Here is a 22,101-nt window from a genome sequence, read left to right on the forward strand (position 1 = left end):
AAATTAATGCTGTCAGACAAACATCTACAGATCTGTGAGTATGACATGACATTGCCCATTGCCAATTCACACATACTCTTTTAGACTCGGTACTCTAATAATTCCCATGATCAGAAATGACACCATCACATACTTTCAGTAGACTTGTACAGTTTCAGTCAGTTGTGATTCAGTCAAAAGAGTTTAGTCAAGTGTGTTCGACCATTTGGAATTTAGTCAAATTAGCATTCAGTTCAATGTTAGGAACACATTTTTGCTTAGGTGCATAATTCACTGACAAGAGGTGTAGGTCTGTCAAGGTTTACTGTTAAAACCATGAGAAGTTGAAATGTTCCCTGTAAAACTACTTAGATTGGAAGAAACATGATGCCAACATCCAGTGTGCCATGCTATTCTTCATGTTTGTCCTCCATATCTGATATCCCCCAAGAGAAAAGCAATGTAAGAAGAAAGGCTAAAGGGGATGCTGGTGATGTTTCTCTGTGTCTGGCATTGTAATATCCCTCAAGAACGCAGAGCCCCATTTAAGGTGTTTTAGCAGCACTTCAGACTAAAACTCTCAGATTGCAAAGACCTCTGATGAAACTCCCTTGGAGACTGTCACTGTAAGGGAAGCAAGCATGTCCCACTAAGCCAACAACCACAGTTTATCTTTCAGAGGAGACGCCCCACTGTGGCTGTCTGTGGCTGAAGCCTGCTTAATAATCTTTGAGAGGACAAATGGACAACTCCCTCTCCTGGTAAGGGAGGATATAGATGGACATAAGGTAAAGTTTGAGAACCTTGTCCACAGGTTATCATCACCAAGATAGACATTCCAACTAAAAAGATTAAGAAGATGAGTTACAGATCATTTCTCAAGTTCTTTGCCAATGTCTAGTGCTCAGATGTCTATCTCATCCTTACCTCCCAAACTACCTAGAATATTCTAAAATAGTTGATATCCTTGTCTTCATTTTCTAGGCTTTAAAGAACATACAGCCAAGCTATGATTCCCATGTGTACTGAGCCTCATTTGGTAAAAACAAAATGGAACCTTATCCTGTGAAAGTAGAGCATAACTTGTCTGAGAGTGAGGAAGAGGAGCTGGAATTTCTTTTCCAGATTTCCTCCTCTTATGACATAAACTACATTATTTTATCTGCCTCACCCATAGAGGAAATCTCATATGGAAACATTCTCTTTATAATGGAAGTTTTTTTTTTTTCAAATAGGAAGCCAAGAAGGCATTAGATTATGCAGAAGTGTACTTTGATTAATTTGTGACTGGATTCACCTAAACCTGTGGCCATTCCTCCTATTCTTGGGATTCTAGAGGAATGCTTTTCTGGCAACCTTTAAGGGATCAGACATTGAGAACCTTGCTCCTAAGGAACCTGACAGATTATAACAGTCCAGGAGTCCCATAGTTTCCTGTACTTGAATAGTGTGATGGAGACAGCATTAGTCTCTGTGGATCTGTATTTTTCTATCAAAAAATGGTCAACTGGATAGGCAAAACATGCAAAGAAAGCTTACAGTATATAACAGAATAAAAGAGCACAACTGCACAACTTGTACGTTATATGCAATCACTGCACTTGAAGAATTTGTTAATTACTGGTTTAAATACTTTACAAGTTGTACAGTTGTGCTGTTAAGTATTTAGAACAGAAATTAGCACATTTCTTCAAATGCAGTGCTTGCACATAACATAAAAAGGCAAATCCAAGTTAGGATATGTCCATGAATATTTGTTTTAAACTTTTCTGTGATGCTGTCCAGTCAGTGAATATTTTCTTAAACTTGGGGAACATCTTGTAGCATACAAGGCTTTAGGCATTTAAATGTTTGGTTATTTTAAGAAAAAAAAATCTTAAAAGAAATCTCTTGTAGACTAGTCAAAGTTATTATGTAGAACTTTACCAGAACATCTAGTGCTATAAACAATAATGCATTATCTTTAGTGGTGAAGTCGAACCCAAACTTTAAAATGCACTGCTATCAGGGAGAGGTCACATTAGTGATGTGTAGAAGAGATCATGATTGTCTCTCTACGAGTCTGTAAGTGAGGAACAGAAGGAAGTTGCTTAGAAAATGAAGAATAATTGTTGAAGGTTGTCCAATACACAGAGAATGAGCAGTCACAATGTTTCTTGTGGTATGCAGAATAAAAAAAAATCAGAGTGAAAGAATTCTCAAGTTACTGAAAAATCATGCAAAAGATCATACAAGGACAGTCCCAATACTATGAACAATGTGAACAGCAACATCACCAGTATTCAAAATACTGGATGATTTATCAAAAGGTTGTAGAGATTGTTGCTCGTCTGGTCAGGATAAAAGAGATGAACAGTCTTGGTTCTGTTCAAGGAGCTTTATTATATGTAAACACATCAAGAATGAGGCTTTGTAACTTGAACTTAAATAGACTTATAAACAGACTGACTGCCACACTCATACATGTTAACATTCGGACTGTTCTCTCAAAATGGCACTGCTACCTTCACGTGCTCACTATTTATATGCACGTGAGTCAGTTGGAAATGCTTCTTACAGTTGCAACATGCACTGTTCTACATCCTCCCTCTTTGAGAAATTGTTTATACAATAACAATATTGATTGGCATATAAATGTGCAGAAATAATCTTTTGACATGCAGTATACAAAACTAGATACATATGAAACAGTACCTCCAAGTTGCTGCGTATTTCACTCTGGGCCTAGAAATATGACCAAATTGTGTGACATAAAAACTGGAAGTAGGTTTAACAACAGGAACTGTCTTAACATAATGTTCATCTTTGGGGACGTCGGGGAAATCATCAGGAATGGGAGTTGATATCGAGACACGTTCTGCAACTGGAACATTTTCTGGATTGCTCTAAGATCTAGAGTCTGTATCACAGGTATGATTCTGTGATATCTCTTCTGATACAGGAAGAAGATGTCTATGGTTTCTCTTGTATTCCATACCCTCAGATTCTACTAGGTAGGATCTAGGTTTGCCACATATACCAGTCACTTTACCAATCTTGTCTAAGCCTTTCTTCGTTTGCATCTTCACTGTCTCTTCTTTTGCCAACGGGCGAAGAAATCTGTTATTTTTGTCATAACTAGACTTCTGAAAAGATCTCTTTTTTTAAACAATTGGGCTTTGAATGCTCTGTTGTTTTTAGCATTCGGCACCAATAAGCTGGAACTGATGGGCAAGGTTGTTCTAGTTTGCCTAGATAGAAATCTCTGAGCAGGCAAGCCAAGTAAATTGTCACTGGGTATGTTTCTGAGATGGAGCAGATTCAAAAAGATATCAGTATTGTTACGTTTTGACCTCTCAAGTAATTGCTTTGCACTCTGTACTGCATGTTCAGTCTGACCATTTGACTGTGGATATTCAGGACTGCTAGTAACATGGACAAAGTCCCACTGTTTAGCAAATCTCAAACAACTGACTGGCAAACTGGGTACCGTTGCCAGATATAACTCTGTGTACCACATGCACTGAGAAGTGACATTTCAACTATGTGATGACAGTACTAGACATAAGGTTAGGTAGCAAATCAATTTCAAACCAGTTTGAGTAAGAGTCTACCAACACTAAATAATGCTGATTGTTCCACTCAATTATGTCAGTAGCTACAGTAGACCAAGGTAGTTCAGGAATTTGGCTTAGCTGAAGTGGCTCTCTTTCCAAATGTGGTTTTGTACTGTTGCTCACTGAACAAGAGGAAAACACATTATCAATGTCTTTCAATAGAGTGGGCCAAAATACTAGTCCTCTCACCCTTCTATTGGTAGAATCGGAACCTCAGTGGTCACGATGTAAAATCTGGATATATTCATGTTGTAAGGAAATAGGAACAACAACTTTAGGACCTTTGAAAATGATACCCTCTTCCATCAACAACTCATTTTGATAAGGAAAATAAGGTGGGACTTCTTCCGTTACACAAGATTGCTTTGATGTCCATCCTACATTAGTGAAGTGGCTGAGCTTTTGCAAAACTGGATCAGACATTGTATGATCTCTCAGCTCATCTAGTCTCATGGTAGGAAAATTACACACCTGCATGACATCAAAGTCAAAACTCTCTGCATCAAGCTGTTCCGTAGTATTTCAGGGCAATCTGGATAGGATATCAGCCAGATAAAGACATTTGCCTTTAGTGTAGATCATTTTGAAGTTGTATTTTGTAATCTGAACTAAGACTGTTTGCAGTCTTGCTGGAGCTGTATACATTGGTTTCTTTAAAATAGTGACTAGAGGTTGTTGATCAGTCTCGATCTGGATAGCTCATCCATAAATGTAATCATGGAACTTAGAACATGCAAAGACAATAGCCAAAAGTTCCTTTTTGATCTGAGCATATTGCATTTCAGTTTGGGTAAGACTACGAGATGCATAGGCAACAGGTCTGCCTTCCTGGAGAATAACTGCACCTAAGCCAAACTTTGAAGCATCACAAGAAAGAACAACTGATTTGTTGACATCATAGTATCTTAATGTAGATGGACTGGAAATTCTCTGCTTAAGTCTGTCAAATGCTCTCTGGTGCTGTTCTAACCATGACCAGGCAACATTTGTGCTTGTCAGCTCTCTTAAAGGCACTGATAATTCACTAAAATCAGGAATAAACTTGCCCAAATAGTTAACCATACCAAGAAAACGCTATAGGGCTTGGACGTTGTCTGGAGCTGGCATCTCAAGAACGGCTGCTTGTCTAGATGGATCAGGTCGTAAGCCAGTGCTAGTAAATAGTGGACCTACATATGTGACTTCAGGAAGCCTGAATTTACACTTCAGAGGATTGAGCTTCATGTTCACTTCACATGCTCTGTCCAGAACTTTTCTGAGGTTTTGGTCACGCTCTACTTCTCCATTGCCTATGACCAGCAAATCATCAACAATTGTGACACATGGGTAACCCCAAAAAATGTTCCATTGTGTGCTTGAAAGACTTCTCTTGCAGAATTTATACCAAAAGACATCCTAAGGAATCTGTATCTGCCAAATGGGGTACTGAAAGTAGTCAGTAGTGAAGATTTGCAATCAAGCATTACTTGCCAAAAGTAACTCTTTGCAGTCAAGACAGAAGAAACAGTGGCATCTGGAATCAGGGCAGTGACCTCCTCAACTGTACACATAGGATGATGGGGTCTCTTTAATGCTCTATTCAAGTCTATTGCTTCAATGCATATTCTGATTTCATCCAGACTCTTTTTATGAGCAGTGACCATGGCAGACACCCACTTTGTTGGTTCTGTGACTGGACAAATCACACTTTGCTGCACCATTTATCTAACTGGACCTGGACATTGTCCTTGATCTGCATGGTTGTTGGAATTCTACTTGCCGGTCTGACAACTGGACTGACTGTTGGATCTATTTTCATGGGGTACACAACTGGAAGTTTGCCCAACTTGTCATCAAAAACATCAGCATACTCTGAGAAAATGGTATCAGTGAAACTGGAACTAGGACATGTGCTTACATGATGGATTTATTTGTTTAAAGAAAGCAGTTTCATTCTCAAACTGTCTCTAAGACCTAATAATGATGGCACAGGTCTTTGAACTGTATAGAATTGCAAGCAGTAACTGTTCCCAGCTGACAAACATGAAAACATTACTGAGCCTTGAATATCTTCACCGCCATAAGCAACAAGTTTCGCACAGTTGGTTAAATTAAGTTGCTCACCAGCTCTCACTTTAGCAAATGGTTCTGCTGAAATAACATTCCACTTTGAACCAGTGTCTGCTTTGAGCTCTGTGGGTTTACCATTAATCGGGACAGTGCAGAACACTTAATTTTTTGGCAACAAATCTATTGCATTAATCTTTTCATCAAGCACTGATATACCATCTACATAAAAAGTAGGGATGCAGCTCTCTACATGATCAATTTGCTTTTTGAGTGACCTTTCTTTATAACTGAATGGGACTTGCTTGATTTGCAAAACTTTTGAAAGTGGTTTCATTTTTAACACTTGTGACATTGATGACCAAATGTTAAACACTTTTCTCTTTTAGACTCATGATTGGCACCACAATTATGACAGTTGACAATAAAGCTTGACTTAGGTTTTGCTGATTCACCCTTGTACTGCACTGAGCATGTCGGTTTTACTGAGCTAGTCTTGGAACTTACTGGAAGGTTACAGGACTTCCTGGGAGAACCCACAGGAGCTGCAGCTACCATGTCCTAAGGCCTGTTTCTGCCAATCACATGTTGCATGCTGTCTTCGTTTGCTCTGGAGCTTGCTGAAACCATGCCCTTATCACTTGCAAGCATACTTGTGTGCCTTTCTGGGAGCTCATGAATTTGACAAATCTGTGTAGCCTTGCTCAACGTTAAATCACTGTCATGAAGCAAAATCTTTCTCACTGCAGAACTATTGACACCACATACAAGCCTGTCCTTTATTAACTCATCTTTTAAGTCACCAGATCTGCACATTTTAGCTTTGTTTCTCAGGTCAGTGATATAAGCTGCAAATGTTTCTCCTGGCTTTTGGTCTCTTGTATAAAATAAGTGCCTCTCTAATGTAAAATTTGTCTGGGGGTTACACATTACGTTCCTCCTGGCTTTTGGTCTCTTGTATAAAATAAGTGCGCCTCTAATGTAAAATGTGTGTGAGGGTTGCACATTTCTCTGAATTTGTGCTTCAGACACTCAGGATCCTCTCTTGACTTAGCTGGTACAACACTTTGGCTGTTTTCCCCCTCTCCTGCATATACTGTTGGCCCATACACATGCTCCCCTTCAATGGCATCTGACCCTGCCAAGTTAAGCAAAATGAATGGCCTTGTACATGCATCTTTTTCTGAAATAATTGCTTGTATAAAGATGTATTCCTGCTCAAATACTCTCCAGTTCTCTGCAGTATTATGGTCAAATACAAGTAGACTGTGTCTACAAAATGCCTCTGCCATATCAACACACACTAGTGAAGGCCCTTGAATTTATGCACACATATGCACACACACACACACACACACACACACACACACACACACACACACACACACACACACACACACACACACACACACACACACATATACACACACACACTCACCAGAAATTTATGCCAGGATTTGTAACTATGCCCAATAGCACAGTAAGCTTCTGAAACAACTGTACTTGCAAAACAAGTTTCCATAGCACAAGAACACTCTTGAAATCACTGTACTTTGCAAAACCACTCCTTATCAGTGTAAGAAACACTTTGAAATAATGGCACTGTGCTAGCACTTTGCAAATAAACTGTATGCAATAGCAGAAGTTCAGAGTAAGAAATACTTCAAACTGATTGCACATGCAAATGAACTGCATACAGCACACAGTAAACTTTTCAAAATGGCTGTACTTTCCAGTGTAACTCTTTGCAGTGTAAGAAACACTTTGAAATGGCGGCACTCTGCGAATAAATGTACACAGCACAAGAAACTTTTCGAAATAACTGTAATTGACTGCACTTTGCAAAATATTTGCACTTTATGCACAATAAACTCTTCAAAATAAATGTACCGTAGTAAAGCACACACTGCAAACACTTTGCACACTCTGAGATACTTTGAACGACTCTAGTTATGCTTTGAATAGCATTGGTTAATGTGAAGTAACAGCTCATGCCCAAAATACGGTCATTTTACTCAAAAATATGCTGTCACCTTACTTTCTATATTAATTTATGCTTATTTTGCCTTTTTATCATATTTGTTATGCTCATTTAATCTCTTTTCATGCCCATTACACTTTCTTGTGCTTGTTTTACTCTAAACATACTCGTTTTACTTTAATCATATTCATTTTGCCTTAAATATGGTCATTTTATAACCCTATGCAATTATGAACGTTTTATGAGCTTTTCTGATGTATCTTTTATCAGATACCATGGTTCCAAACATTTTGTTTAATTATTAATGCATTTTGTGCCTTTCATTTGATTAATAATACGTTTATGTGCTACTTGTTAAATTAATAATGCGTTTTCTGCCTTGCTACTTCTTTCATTTTTGTTACAAAATAAATAATTTGTGCAAGTTTTGGTTACCTGTAGTTTGTTTCTGGCCCTTTTTAATCATTTCAACTCTGTATTGACCCAGATTGCTCACCATGCCTTCACTCTTAACTCTACACCTCTTGGCTTGAAGAAGCAACTCTCCAAATCCCAGTACTGACACCATGTCGCTGGTCTGGTCAGGATAAAACAGACTAACAGGCTTGGGTTCTCTTCAAGCAGCTTTATTATATACAAACACATCAGGAATGAGGCTTTGTAATTTAAACTTATGAACTGACTGCCACACTCAAACATGCTCACAGTCTGACTGTTCTCTCAAAATAGGACTGCTGCCTGTATGTGCTCAGTATTTATATGCATGTGCATCACTTGGAAATGGTTCTTAAAGCTACAAGACACACTGTTCTACAGAGAAATTCACTTGATGTGTATTGTATAAAGGACTGAGAATGTTTCAGTTAAAATAGTAAATACCTCAGAGTTTTCCCCCTTTTTGCCACCCCTGATGACCTTCATCACCCAATCACCTCATTTGTTTTTCTTAGTCTAGTAGGAAAAGGTTTCTCATCCAGAAAAAAAAGAGGTCATTGTTCCTCTCTACTCATCACTCATTAGACCCATTATGGAGTACAACTCCCCTTTTGCTATGTACCTCACAAGACATCTACAACAACTGGAAAGGCCGCAGAAATACCTCACAAAGAGGATTACTGGCCTCAAACAGATGCCCTACGCAGACTGTCTCAAAAAACTCCAGCTATACTCTGTCGCATATCGCCTACTCAGAGGCGATCTCTGCCTAACATACAAAGCTATGTCAAACCCAGAGCTGTTGGACATGCTCCACTTAAAGAAATCCCAATCCCTCCCAGCTACATGCTCTAGGGACCTAAACCTTGTCACCACAATAAACAGAACATGCTGGAGGGATAGATTCCTGTACCAGAGACTTCCCATACTCTGGAACAAACTACCTATCTATATCAAACAAAGCTCATTAGCACTCTTCAATAAAAATCTTGATGATTGGATGGGTAATAGGAAATTCACCCAAGGGATCACTTCTGTGGCTCAGCTTGATGGGCACAAGAAAATAATTTTCTTCTGTGGCGAAAGCCAGGGTACCTTTTTTGGCTAGGCTTGTATAGGCCCTAGGGCCAATAGCCTAGTACCTACCTATGATGGTATTGGGCTACCAGATGAAATGCCTTCACACTGTGGATATATGGTATGTTATCTCTCTGTGCTGGTTCCAAACTTGCCACTGGAATGTAGACTTATAAGGAGAGTTATTCTCACCTCAATGGTGATGTGCTTATCTAGGGTTCCCATCCTTCATGCTGTGGGCATACAGTAGGACACTCAGTCTATGCCCAACCTCTGCAGTTCTGACCCCCTGCATTCTTAGGTTGTTCTCTTATGCTCTCCGATAGACACTTGCAGTTACACACTCAACATCCCTTGTTGCTCTCTCACAAGAAACTAAGTGAGCATAACCCCTTCTTTTCTCTTTCACTCCTAGTCAGCTAGTCCACTGCCAAGGTAGCTAACTGAACCTTGTAGTATTGGCTTCATCATTCTATGCCAGGTAACCAAATAAGAAATGTCTTGCTGAATTTCTTTTGTTTCATGTTTATTACATGCAGCGTACTAAAGCTGTGGCAGTAATATTTTTGTTGATTTGTATTCATTAATAATGCTGTACCTTGTTAGATTAGTCATTTTCTTAAAGAAAAGATGGTATAAGATATTGTGATATGTGTTGACAGAGAGAGTTTCTGGTAAATTAATGCTTGTCATGTGACTTCCATATAGTGTCTTAGCTGCTATAAAGAGCCTGAAGTTGGCACACCTTGTTCCTCTTGCCTTTTCAGTTTAGACGAATGCTAATCTTCTTCAGTGGAAAAATATTATTACAGTAAGCACTTCTGTGCTGTTATAAGGTGTGATCCTGAATGCAGTGCGTGGTATCATTTCTCATTGGAGATCAGTTGTGTTGGAAATGATTTTCCAGTTTAGTAGAACTTGTATTTTTGTGTACTTCAAAGGTTAGGGATTACAAATGAAAGGGATGGATCAGATTAGTGAGAAAGAAGAGCATTTTATATTTGTGAAAAAGATCTAGGAAGAGAAGAGAGTGAGAGTGATTAATTTGCACCATAAAGGTAATATATGCTAGAACTGCATTTTTTTCAACTTCCCTGCGTATGTTATTCCAAAAAAGGACATTAAACATACTAAACATCCTTTTGATTCTCAAAAAAATTAGTATTTGTGTCTGATGGGTATTAAACAATAGAAATAAAATGTGAATAAAAGATTCTAGGTTATGTATCTTGTAAAATTGCTGTGTTCATTGTCACTCTGTTATATCAGTGTCTGTATGTGTGATCAGCATTGTTGAAGTGACTTCACACTAGAGTAGCATGCTGCCTTCATACTTTGTATGGTATAATTCTGGTAAATGACCCATTGGTCCTTCTCTGCTTCTTCCTCTTGTCTTTGGTAGTCCTGCTTAGGCATGATGTTTAAATGCCCTACAGAGGCATAGCAGAGAAATGTGCTTTAAATTAGGAAACTTCATTCTCATGACCAAAACACTGTTTTCACTCCAACCCCCTAGTTTTGAGACCGACACTTTGTGCATATGGACCCATCTTGGTTATGCCATTTGAATGGAGATAAAAGTGCTACTTAAAAGTTACAATAACGGTAGTATACTCCTTACATATCCCTGCTTGTGATTCAAATGACTGCAGCATTACATGCTAGCTACTATAGTTTTATTTTGCACCAGTTGAATCAGTTTATCAAGTACTGTATTAACTGTAATGCACTTTTTATTACATGGTCATACCTCTCAACTGTCCAGATTTTTGCCTCATATTTTTGGTCTGTTCCTCATAAAATTGATGGTTTTCTGGCAAATTGGTGAGGACTAAATTATTACAGAACCTTCAGTTTCAGACTTCTATTCTCCTGAAAAATGGATGGCAACACAAAACGTTTTCTTATATTAACTTTTTATGTTGATAAGAGAAGTATTTACATGTTTACCTATTTTTGGGCCTTTGTTCACCGTTATTTTTGGGATTTCTTGTGCTAAGAGGTTGAGAGGTATGCATGGTGTTAGTAAAGCTATGAAGCATACTCTTCATTCCCTTAAGCAGCATTTATTTTTAATGTTATTTTTCTTTTCTTTTTTCCCCGTAGGATATGGTTTACTGATCTTGTCTGGACAAAAGTGGTTTCAGCACCGAAAAATGCTGACTCCTGCATTTCACTACGATGTTCTAAAACCGTACGTCAAGCTGGTTTCAGACTCTGTCAATGTTTTGCTGGTAGGAGCAGATTACTCTGACTTTTCAACCTGAGTTCAATAGAGCTTTTCACTGGGAGTATCATTATTTTGTTTGAAGCTGACAGAATCATTATCTATGTACTACATTTGAACAACTATTGTTTGCTGCAAGAGACTAAACACTGCTTGGTGCAAACAACAAGAATGCTACTTTGGAAAGGGAAGCTTTAAAATTTGCTTTCTTATAATTGGCAAGTTATATTGTTTGTTTTTTCCAAAGTGTTGTTGCCTCCCTGCCTGCTGACTAGCATCCCCCACCCAAACTGGTCTTGAGGCTTTTCAGTACGCTGAATCTGCGTTGGGCCCTTGGAGTTTGCCTGAGCAGTCACTGACATGCAGTGATGTGAGCAATAAGGGTGTTTCTATCTTGAGGCCCTAATGCATCATTGTGGGAGTCCACTATGTTCTTCCCATGCCTGCACGTTCTCCCTCACACACTTCAATGAGGATTACTGTCACCAGAGTAGAAAATTACACCTCATCCTCAGTTAATGACTACGACATAACTGCCTATAAGCCTCTACGTTCTGTGATGAGGTAGCCAATAGGATCATCATTTTCCCTCTCGCTCTCTTCAAGGTAGGTGAGCTGGCGCTAGCTGCTCTCTTCTACCCTTACCCACCCAGCTGTTTCAGCTTCACAGCTGGTTTGAATTTGGGTCATTGAGTCATGTGGGTTATAATCAGGGCTTTATCCTTCTACTTCACGGAGTAGGAGTGGCTAATTCGTTTTGATTGTGTGATGGGAGACTGACATCTGTCTACCCGAAACTTTATGAAGATGATAATAAAAAGATCACTTGTTGCAGTAGTGAGATTTAGGGTAATTTTCAACACAATCATTAAAGCTTTGTTTCTACTCTGGAGACTGGTATTATTGTAATACACTGTTTAATATAACATTGTGTTTAAAGGGATGTTGCTGTCTTGTATTTAACTGCAGCTTGTGATTGCTCTTCTGTTTCAGTGTAGGAAATAAATAGATGGTCATTATTCATTCTGCCGCAGTAGTATATCGGTTCTATGACTAGGGTTGCCACCTTTTAAATGCCCAAAGTGGGACATTATTTGTAGAAATGTGAAATTTTGAAGGATAAAACATATCCACAGCCAGTGCAAAGGACAGAACTTCACTTTTTTGCCAAAATAAAAGCTTATTATTGTAGCATTTGAGTTGTTTATCCTGTTTCATACAATATTTAGGTGTTTCAGATACAAAATAACTGTTTTATGCAACTATTAAGAAGACATATGATATATTTTTTATCCTAAAATCTCAGGACATTTACCATTTAGTTTTTTTAGCAGGACACAACTGCCCAAAGAGAGGCAGGTGATAATCCTGTCTATGACTTCACAAACCCACTCTGGCAGCTTTCTTGACTTTAGAATCTCCTCTTCTGATTCTGTTTTAGGGGATTGGCTAAGCCCCTGCCATCAAGGGAAGCCTAACCCCATCACAGAGAGACAGTTATTCAGTCCTTTACTGCCAACTGTAGGACTTGCACAGTTGAATCTTCTCATCTGACTGCATTGATGAGTGACAGCTTCCAGACTCGTATTTTTTGTGTGTGTATATGTGTGTTGTTTTTGTTTTAACATTTTTGCTATTTACTACTGCTGTTAATTCCGTTTGGAATTCTAAGTTACAATTTTGTTGTTTATATGCTTAGTACTGATTTTAATCTGTTATGTTTTTTTCTAAAGTGTTCTATGAAGTATGAATATGGGGGAAATTGCAGTTTCTGTTGTGTCAGTTGAACACTAGGCCTCTTGTTTTTGTTATTTATCTGCTTCATTTTTAAGTTTTGACAGGAAAGCATTGCAATTTTTCCATTTTTTATTAATTTTTATGATATTTAATAGTAGCTTATCACTGCTGTAGCTGTTTCTTTATTGTTTATTGCTCAGTTTTACTGCCAAGTAGTTTAATTTTTTGTGAAGATTTCTTCATTTCTGACAAGGACCTCTAAGTAAATGCATGTTTATGTTGTTTTAAAAGGTTTCTATTTGATTTAAGGATATTTATTTGATTTTGTCTCCCTGTTTAGACAAATAAATTTTACTTAGTACCGTGACTGTGCATGCCGTGTACTACACTGTACAAGTTCTAGAACAAGGCTTAGCACAATTTAAACTGATTCTGCTATATTTTGTGCAGTTTAGCCCTACTTGCTATGTGGGAACATAGTTTATATATTGTATTATTGCTGCCCTTAGTCAGCTGTTAATAGTGTCAGTGTATTATTCTGGCTGGTGTTTTTCTCCTGACTTGAAAGATCCTGTTAAAGCTGACTTCCATCACATCCAGTTGTACCTAAAAAGAAAAAGCTCAACAAAAACATGCCTTAGCCTATGGATTTTTAATGTTATTGCCTTAAGCCGGCTTACAGCCTACTTACCTTTTTTTCCCCTCACCCTCTGGTCTGGGCCTGTAGCTCTCTATGATACAGGGTCAGACACATCTTCTGGGGCTGTTCCAGTACCTGGTTCAGGTACAGTTGAACCAAACCCTTTAGGTGCATGACCGGTCCGGGGTAAGAGAACCCTTGCCAGATACACTCTGTCTCCTGATAGTTTGTCCTCTGGTGTAGTTCATAGTAAGAAGAAACAGATACTTCACACATGACAGACAATCAAGTTATTACCATTTATAGGGCTAATGTAGTTTCCTTAGTTAAGGGTTTTTTAAAGTCTGCTAATCTTGGAGGATATGCTTCTATTCAGAATGACTGTAGGGCTACCTTCTCTAGAGATTAGTCTAATGCCACAGATTTTGATGGAGACTCTAATGTAGACAGTAGTGAATAGTCTGAGTCCATCCAATTTGATTATTCGGAAGGGTGAATAAGTTCAAAACCCAACGCAAGTGTTCACCTTTCCATAGATGCTGTCTAGGTTTAAAGATGTATTAGACTGCAAACAATCTGGAGCTATGCCAGAGACTGGCAGAGTTTTTATGATCTTATTGAGGATGAGATTCCAAATGTTTTGGCTGTTTTTGTTACGGGCCATAGAAGATGTCTATAAAACTGCTTGTAAAACCCATTTGGCTAGTGAACCAGTACCTAAAAAGGCTATGTGGAAAAACAAGGTGTACTCTGATCTTGCAGCTCTCTGACAACTGATCCAGCTGTTGTTTCTCTAGCTGCCAACTCTAACAAGAAAACCTTGGCTTCTTCTAACCCTACAATGCTGGATGAAATTTGCAAGTAGTTAGAATCTCAGGAAAAAAAGTTGGCTCACTCTAGTAATTTAGTATTTAGGATTTTAAGTTAACAGGGCTTCATGTGCAACTTGGTCCTCTGCTCATACATTTATAATGCACTACAATTTGAATGATTTCTCATGTTCCAGTGCAGGCTTTATGAGGACTATTCTCTAGGGGCTCCTCTTTCTCCTCCTTGATAGGGTGCGCTTTGGGAATCTGCCCATATGCCACTAAAGCAGTATGAATGATGAACGTTGCACAGTTATGTAAGTTGTACTTACCTGTAACAGTAGACGATGACACCACCCACTGACCATTTCCTTTGTTTTTATATAGTTTGATGGTATCCAACCTTGCTGTGTTGTTGACCCGGCTTTTATTATTTCTGTTGATGTTTTTTATGGCTGTGAATTGGATGGTTTTAGGCAACTCCTTCTCCTTGTCTTACTTGGTGCATCCTACTTAGTACTAAAAGCCTGAATAACTGACTTCCTGTGGCAGGGGTTAGGCTTCCCTAATGGGAGGGGCTTAGCCAATCCCCTATTACAGAGAGTCACAGGAGGAGATTCTGAGCTCTGTAAAGCTGGCAGTATGGGTTTGTGCAATCAAAGAACCCATATGCTACTGAGGCAGTGTGAAATAGGCACATCTATTGTTATAGGTAAGTAGAACTTGCACAACTGTACTTATTCTATATACATACACGCACTTAGAAAATCGGGTCTGATTTTATAAAATAAGCCTTGGCAAAATTGAGTTTAATATCTTAACATAAATACTGTAGCAGCTCATTGCCTCCCTCACACCTTAGGGAATTTTACTCAAATGGCACACATTTTCCATTTTTTCATTGCTCTTGTTTTACAGCATAAACCAAATTTATTACAAATCTTTGATATTCCTAGAATACACAAAGACTGCATTTGTAAACTAAATCTGGACTTTACTGAAGTAAAACAGAAACATCAATATACAAGTTTTGATTATTCTTTGAAATGCTTTTAGACTAATTCTCAATCTTAATGACATAAATAGCTTACTCACATTCTGTAACTCACAAGTCTCTCCAGTCTAATTTTCAGTCTATCCCAAATATGCAGGCCTTCCTTGCCTGTGTCTCTGGCCTTATTTCAAACCATGTCCCGTCAGGTCCCCTGGCATCTTGGTACTCTGGCCTCTTTGGTACTCTAACACCACCCTCAGCTGAGGGTTCTCCCCAAGTCTGTGAAGTTCTTGTCTTGGTCAGATGCTTGCATGGGTATCAGTCTCATATGCACACTTCCTGTGGACCAGGTCCCCTGCCTGAGATACTGTGTACCCCCACTGTAGTGACACAAACATCTCAGCTTCCAGTGTCCCTGTGTAGAAGTACTCCTGTTCTTTGTCGGACTCCACCTACAAGCCTTTTTGTTACGTGACAGATCTTCAAACTCTTTTTTTTTTTTTTTGGCCGCACTTATGGATCATTTTAATGAATGATAGGTCTTCTAACTTTACTATGTCACATCCCAGAAACAATTGTTAGCCTGGGTTACTGAGCTTTTTGTTACTGCCTAGTAAGAGGAGGCTTACAATACACTAAATTGCTGTACAAGTATAATGGAAAAGTCGATGGTCAAGCAGCAGTGCACTTTTCAAGGAGAGACCTATAGTGAGACTTTTGGAAGCTGTGACTTTACGACATATGCAGGCACCTATCAAAAATGTGAAAGCAAATACTGTAAATTGTAGTGCAGCCTGTCAAAACTCACAGGAAACTTTTATCTAGACACCTACAGTGTCACTTGTGTACCAAGTAGTACTATAAAACAGTTCATAGCCCACAGTGTTCCTTGGACAGTTAAGATTGTAACAGAAACGGTGCATCGTAAGTTGTTGGTGCTGTGGTACATTTTGGGTCCTGCTGCATGTGGTTAATAAGTTGTGTACTTAATTTGCAGTGGAGAACCTTAGAAGAGTACTAGTAGATCCCATATCATTTTCTTTTGGAGGGCCAAGTATTTGAGTAGAGATGTAGGGCTTAGGGCTTAGTGTTTGAAAACATTGGAAGGTTAGATGCGTACTATGTATTATAGCATGTACGATGTTTTTCGTGTTTCACTGTTGCAGTCATAACTGTAGGGTATTCCTGCTGGCAGGCAGCCCGAGATCGGCCAGAATTCCAAAGTCTGGGTCCGGCGTCGGCTGTACCAGCAAGTACCCTGACGTCAGAACGTAGAGGTATAAAGCTGACAGCCGACGCCATCTTCTCCAGTCTTTCTTGCCGTGCGGTGGAAAGCAGCTCGCAAGTTGTTGGTTGGCGGAATCCAGACAACGTGCTTTGCTTGTCGTCGGTCTGAAGGCTTCTTATTCTCTTCTCAAGCTAAGTACCCCATTGGGGAAACTTTTTTCTTGCTCCTCCGATGTCAGAAAAAGTTAATAATTGTATATCGTGTGGAAAACAAATACCTCATAAAGATTTCCACTCTTACTGTCTTCCTTGCTTAGGCCCTGACCACGACGTTTCTTGCTGTCGGTTTTGTGCCAGGTTTAATTCTCATACTATTAAGCGTGGGTACGATTGAGCCTTGAATTATTTTGGTAGATGGTTCAATTATAGGATGTCGTCGGATACTTTACCGACAACCGGAATTCACAAAAAACGCAAGGACAAGGATAGGCCTCCGATGTCCAAACAGGATACTTTGCAGCCGGAGCCAGCTTCGGGTTCGGCAGTCGTCAGTGAGGCGCTTTTGCAGCCCCTGTTGTCAGCCACTTCGGAACCGATGGCCGACACGGACTCCCATGGGGAGCCAACTAGGCCCAGTATTTTATCTGCTGCAGGACCTTCGGACATCGCTCCTTCAGATGGGTCCGGAACCGCTGTGCAGGTACCGGCTTCTGAAGGGGTTTTCAGGCCTTCTCATATTACTATTACTATTACTACAAAGACAAAGGCAAAGTCAAAGACTCCTGTTAAGCCAAGGGTTTCTTCTCAAGATTCTATGGATTCAGTTCCCAAGACCCAGAAACAATTATTTAGGATGGCTGAAGATTTGCCTACTATGATTAGGGGTTCTCACCCCCCTCCTGAAAAAAGGCCTAGACAGGATATTCCCTATGATTCCTCTGATCAGGCTTCTGTGTCATCAGTCTCCTCCTCTGACCAGGATTATTCTTTTCCTCCTTATGAGGATTCTGATGCAGAGGACTCTATTCCCTCTGCTTCTCCCCCTGAAGATTTTTCTTTTGGGGAAACCTTGCATGAGATGAGAGAGCATTTTCATTGGGAAGGTCAGGATTATTCCGCTTCCAAGAAGAGACTTAGAGAATTTCTCCTTCTCCCACAACACAGACCTTTGGCTATTCCTCCTGTTCTTGATATTGTGGATGATGCTTTCTCTGAAGCTAACCTGAATCCTGATTCCTTTCTGCCTGCTCCTTCTAAGCCGGATAGATTTTACAGAGTCCCTGATTCCCATCAATTTTTGTTTAAGAACCCTTCTGCAGATCCTGAAACTATTTCTCAGGGCTCCAAGGCTGCTAAGGCCGCTTCATCTAAAAATCCTATTCCCTCTGAAAAGGATTCTCGTGCCTTGGACAGATGGGGCAAAAAGGTGTATACTTCTGCTACTCTTTCTATTAGAGCTTTAAATTGCCAGTTTCATATGTTTAAGTATCAGCAATTTCTTTTGTCTGTTTTAAAACAAAAACTTTCAACCTTACCTGCATGTGCAGAGGACAAGGAATTACAGGATGTATTGCATGCAACTGAACAAGTTAGCAAACATAGTTTACATTGTGGTTTTGATGCCTTGGAGGCTTCTTGTAGGCCGCAGCCTCTGGTACTGTTATCAGGAGACATGCTTGGCTTGAGCAGAATTTACCTGAGCAAGTTAAGGCTAAATTGTTAGATGCCCCTGTTCAGCATGATGTTTTGTTTGGATCTAAAGCTGAGGAGGTTATTAAAAAGATGGAGGATAAAGCGAAATCTATGCAGACTGTCAAAGATTTCTTACAAGTTCAGCCTCCTAGATTTTCTAGAAATTGGCCCTCCAAAAATTGGTCCTTTCCCACGTCTGACAGGCCTCAAAGGGGAAGATATAGACGCTCCAGAGGTCGAGCTCAGGCTCAGGCCTCTTACAGGTCCAGACAATGGACTGCTTCATCACCTAGAAGGGGAGAAGACAGATCTCAATCACAAAGGAAGCAGACCCAATGACTCTCTCTGTTGGGCTACAGGTCTTCCTTGCCTGGAAGCCCCTCTTGGAGGAAAACTTTCTCTTTTCTACCAAAATTGGACTCATATTACCCAAGACAAATGGGTTTTGGACATCATTTTAAGAGGTTACAAATTCCACTTTCATACTCTGCCAAGGTCTATCGGTTGGCCAGATCTGCCAAAACATCAATGTTCAGAGGCCTTAAATCAAGTGGACGCTTTATTGGCCATGAGAGCCATAGAACCTGTTCCACTTTCAGAGATGGGAAAAGGTTTTTACTCAAGGCTATTTCTGGTCCCAAGAAAACAAAACTCTTGGAGACCTATTCTGGACCTTTCAGTATTAAACACCTTTCTGGAAATTCCAAAATTCAAGATGCTTACTCTACAACAACTTCTTCCAATGCTCTCCCAGGATGCTTGGATGGTGACATTGGACTTAAAGGAAGCCTACTTACACATTCCCATCAGGCAGGAACGCAGAAAATACCTCAGATTCAAGGCAGGTTCGAGGCACTTTCAATTCTCTGTACTGCCCTTTGGCTTATCTACTGCGCCCAGAGTCTTTACCAAGTGCCTGGCTCCAGTAGTAGCTTATTGCAGACTCCAAGGGATTCAAATTTACCCCTATCTGGACGACTGCCTTATTCAGGTGGACAGCAAAGACCTTTTACTTCACCATCTGCATTTTGTTCAACGTCTTCTCCTACTACTGGGATTTTCCGTGAACACAAAAAAGTCACATTTGATCCCCTCTCAGCAAATGATCTTTTTGGGAGCTCTTCTAAACACAAACTTGCAAAGGGCCTTCCTCACTCCAGAAAAACAATTACAGCTGGCCTCAATTTTCAAAACCTTGGCTACTTTAACTCAGCTCACTGCAAGGAAATTCCTGCAGGCACTGGGCTACATGGCTTCTTGCATCCTGTTGATTCAAAATGCAAGGCTTCATATGAGAAAACTTCAATGGTACCTAAAAAGTGTATGGTCACAGCATTACCACAGTCTGGACACAATGATTCCACTAATTCCCTGCCTCCAAAAAGAGTTCCTCTGGTGATCCAGGGCTTGTGCTTTAAATGAGGGGAATCCCTTTCATCTGCCTCAACCTTCTCAGATCATAACCACGGACGCTTCGGATTATACTTGGGGAGCTCATTTTCTAGACATTTGCCAGCAGGGCTCTTGGACAAAGAAGCATCTTCTCTGGCACATCAACTTGAAGGAAATGTTGGCAGTCCAAAATGCTCTTCTAGCCTTCCAGAATCTTTTGAAACCAGGGCCTCTTCTGATTCGTACAGACAATACCACAGTCATGTGGTACATAAACAAGCAAGGGGGCTCTCACTCTTACCCCCTTTGCAGGCTAGCCATGAATTTATGGGACACAGCTCTAAATCTGAATCTGCATCTTCAAGCTCAATTCATTCCAGGAAAACAGAACCTCTTAGCAGACAGCCTAAGCAGAAACCTTTTGGATCCTCACGAATGGATGCTGGACACCAACTTATTCAGCAGGATTACTGCAGTTTGGGGTTGTCCTCAGATCTGTTTGCATCCCATCTCAATCATCAGTTGCCTCTCTTTTGCACCAGGTCTTTCCACAAAACAGCTTGGAAAGTGGATGCCCTGTCATTCAGGTGGAGGAATCTTTCGGGATATGCCTTCCCTCCTCTTCCTCTTCTGCCTCGGGTGTTACTGAAAATAAAACAGGACAAACCCAAGGTTATCATTTTGATAGCTCCAAACTGGCCTCAACAGTTTTGGTATCCAACTTTAAAACACCTATTCTTGGAACCTCCTTGGATTTTACCTCTGATCCCTTCTCTTCTGTCCCAGCATCAGGGTCAGATGCTACACTCTCAAATCAAGACTCTATGCCTGGCAGCTTGGCTCTGCAAGGGCCTTTGATTCCTTCATCTCTTCCCAAACAAGTTTTGGATGTTCTTTTAGAAGCTAGGCGGCCTAGCACTAGAAAATCTTATGCTTCTAAATGGAAAATATTTTGTATTTGGATGCAAGATCGAGGTTCTGATCCTCTTTTGCCTGATATTTCCTCCATTTTACTTTACCTCTCAGACCTTTGGTTTAAAGGCCTCTCCTTTTCCTCCATCAAAATTCATGCTTCTGCTATCTCGGCTCATTTCAACACCGATCCTCTCATCTTTTCTCACCAGCTGGTGAGACAATTTTTGAGAGGGGCTAAGAATTTAAGACCTCCCAGAACTCCTCCTGTTCCTGCTTGGGATCTTAATTATGTCTTGGAGAAACTTACTTTGCCTCCTTTTGAGCCTGCTGCAGCTTCGGATATCAAGTTCTTATTCTGGAAGACAGCTATTTTATTAGCATTGACTTCTGCCAGAAGGGTTTCAGAGTTGCAAGCTCTCATGGCTGTGGAACCTTATATTATCTTCCACCAAGACAGAGTTTCCTTGAGGACCAATCCTACATTTATGCCTAAGGTGGCTCTAAATCAGACTATTCACCTTCCTAGCTTTTTTCCAAATCCTCAAAATAAAGGGGAAAGGATCTTACATTCATTGGACGTACACAGACAACTACGTTTTTACCTGGACAAAACTAAAGATTTCAGAAAATCTGATCAATTGCTTATCTCTTATGCCTTCAGTTCTCTAGGTAAGGTTATTTCTAAACAAACTATTTCCAAATGGATTGCTCATGGAATAAGGTTTTGTTACTCTCACTATGGGAAACGGATTCCAGGTACGGTTAGAAGTCATTCTACTAGAACAGCTGCCACTTCAGCAGCTTTTCTCAGAGGAGTTCCTACCAAGGACATTTTGGAGGCTACCACTTGGAGTTCAGTGCATTCTTTTTCTAAGCACTATAATCTCCCTTTGTATTCTAAGTCTGGGGCAGGCTTTGCCTCTGCTGTTTTGCAGGGTCCTCTAGCTGCCCCTTCTTCTGCATAACCTCCTCCCTCATTCACAGCTTTGGGATTCTACCCTACAGTTATGACTGCAACAGTGAAACACGAAGAACATAGTACAGTTGTGTATACCTACCATAAATGTAGATGTTCGAGTGTCTTCACTGTTGCAGTCGGTGTTTCCCTCCCACCAATCCCCTCTTATTTTTGCTTGTTCTCTCTTCCACTTCCTTTGTGGTGTATTTGTGTTTCTTTTTGGACACCTTTTGGTTATTTTGGGGGCTTCTGACATCGGGGGCAAAAAAGGCTGGAGAAGATGGCGTCGGCTGTCAGCTTTATACCTCTACGTTCTGACGTCAGGATACTTGCTGGTACAGCCGACGCCGGACCCAGACTTTGGAATTCTGGCTGACCTCGGGCTGCCTGCCGGCA

The 22,101-nt window shown here is 40.1% G+C and overlaps 1 protein-coding gene across 1 annotated transcript in view; it reads left to right on the top strand.

Moving 5' to 3' along the window:
- Nucleotides 1-11,429, top strand: part of LOC122812823 (cytochrome P450 4A24-like) — a 154,154-nt gene extending 142,725 nt beyond the window's left edge. The window contains exon 4 of the mRNA XM_044084876.1: nucleotides 11,221-11,429. Within this exon, the coding sequence (XP_043940811.1) occupies nucleotides 11,221-11,381 (161 nt within the window). The 3' untranslated portion in view covers nucleotides 11,382-11,429. The remainder of the gene's footprint in view (nucleotides 1-11,220) is intronic.
- The last annotated feature ends 10,672 nt before the right edge of the window (nucleotides 11,430-22,101 follow it).

This window comes from Protopterus annectens, chromosome 10.part0, assembly GCF_019279795.1.
Source record: "Protopterus annectens isolate FY-2018-M chromosome 10.part0, PAN1.0, whole genome shotgun sequence".
Classification (NCBI taxonomy): domain Eukaryota; kingdom Metazoa; phylum Chordata; order Ceratodontiformes; family Protopteridae; genus Protopterus; species Protopterus annectens.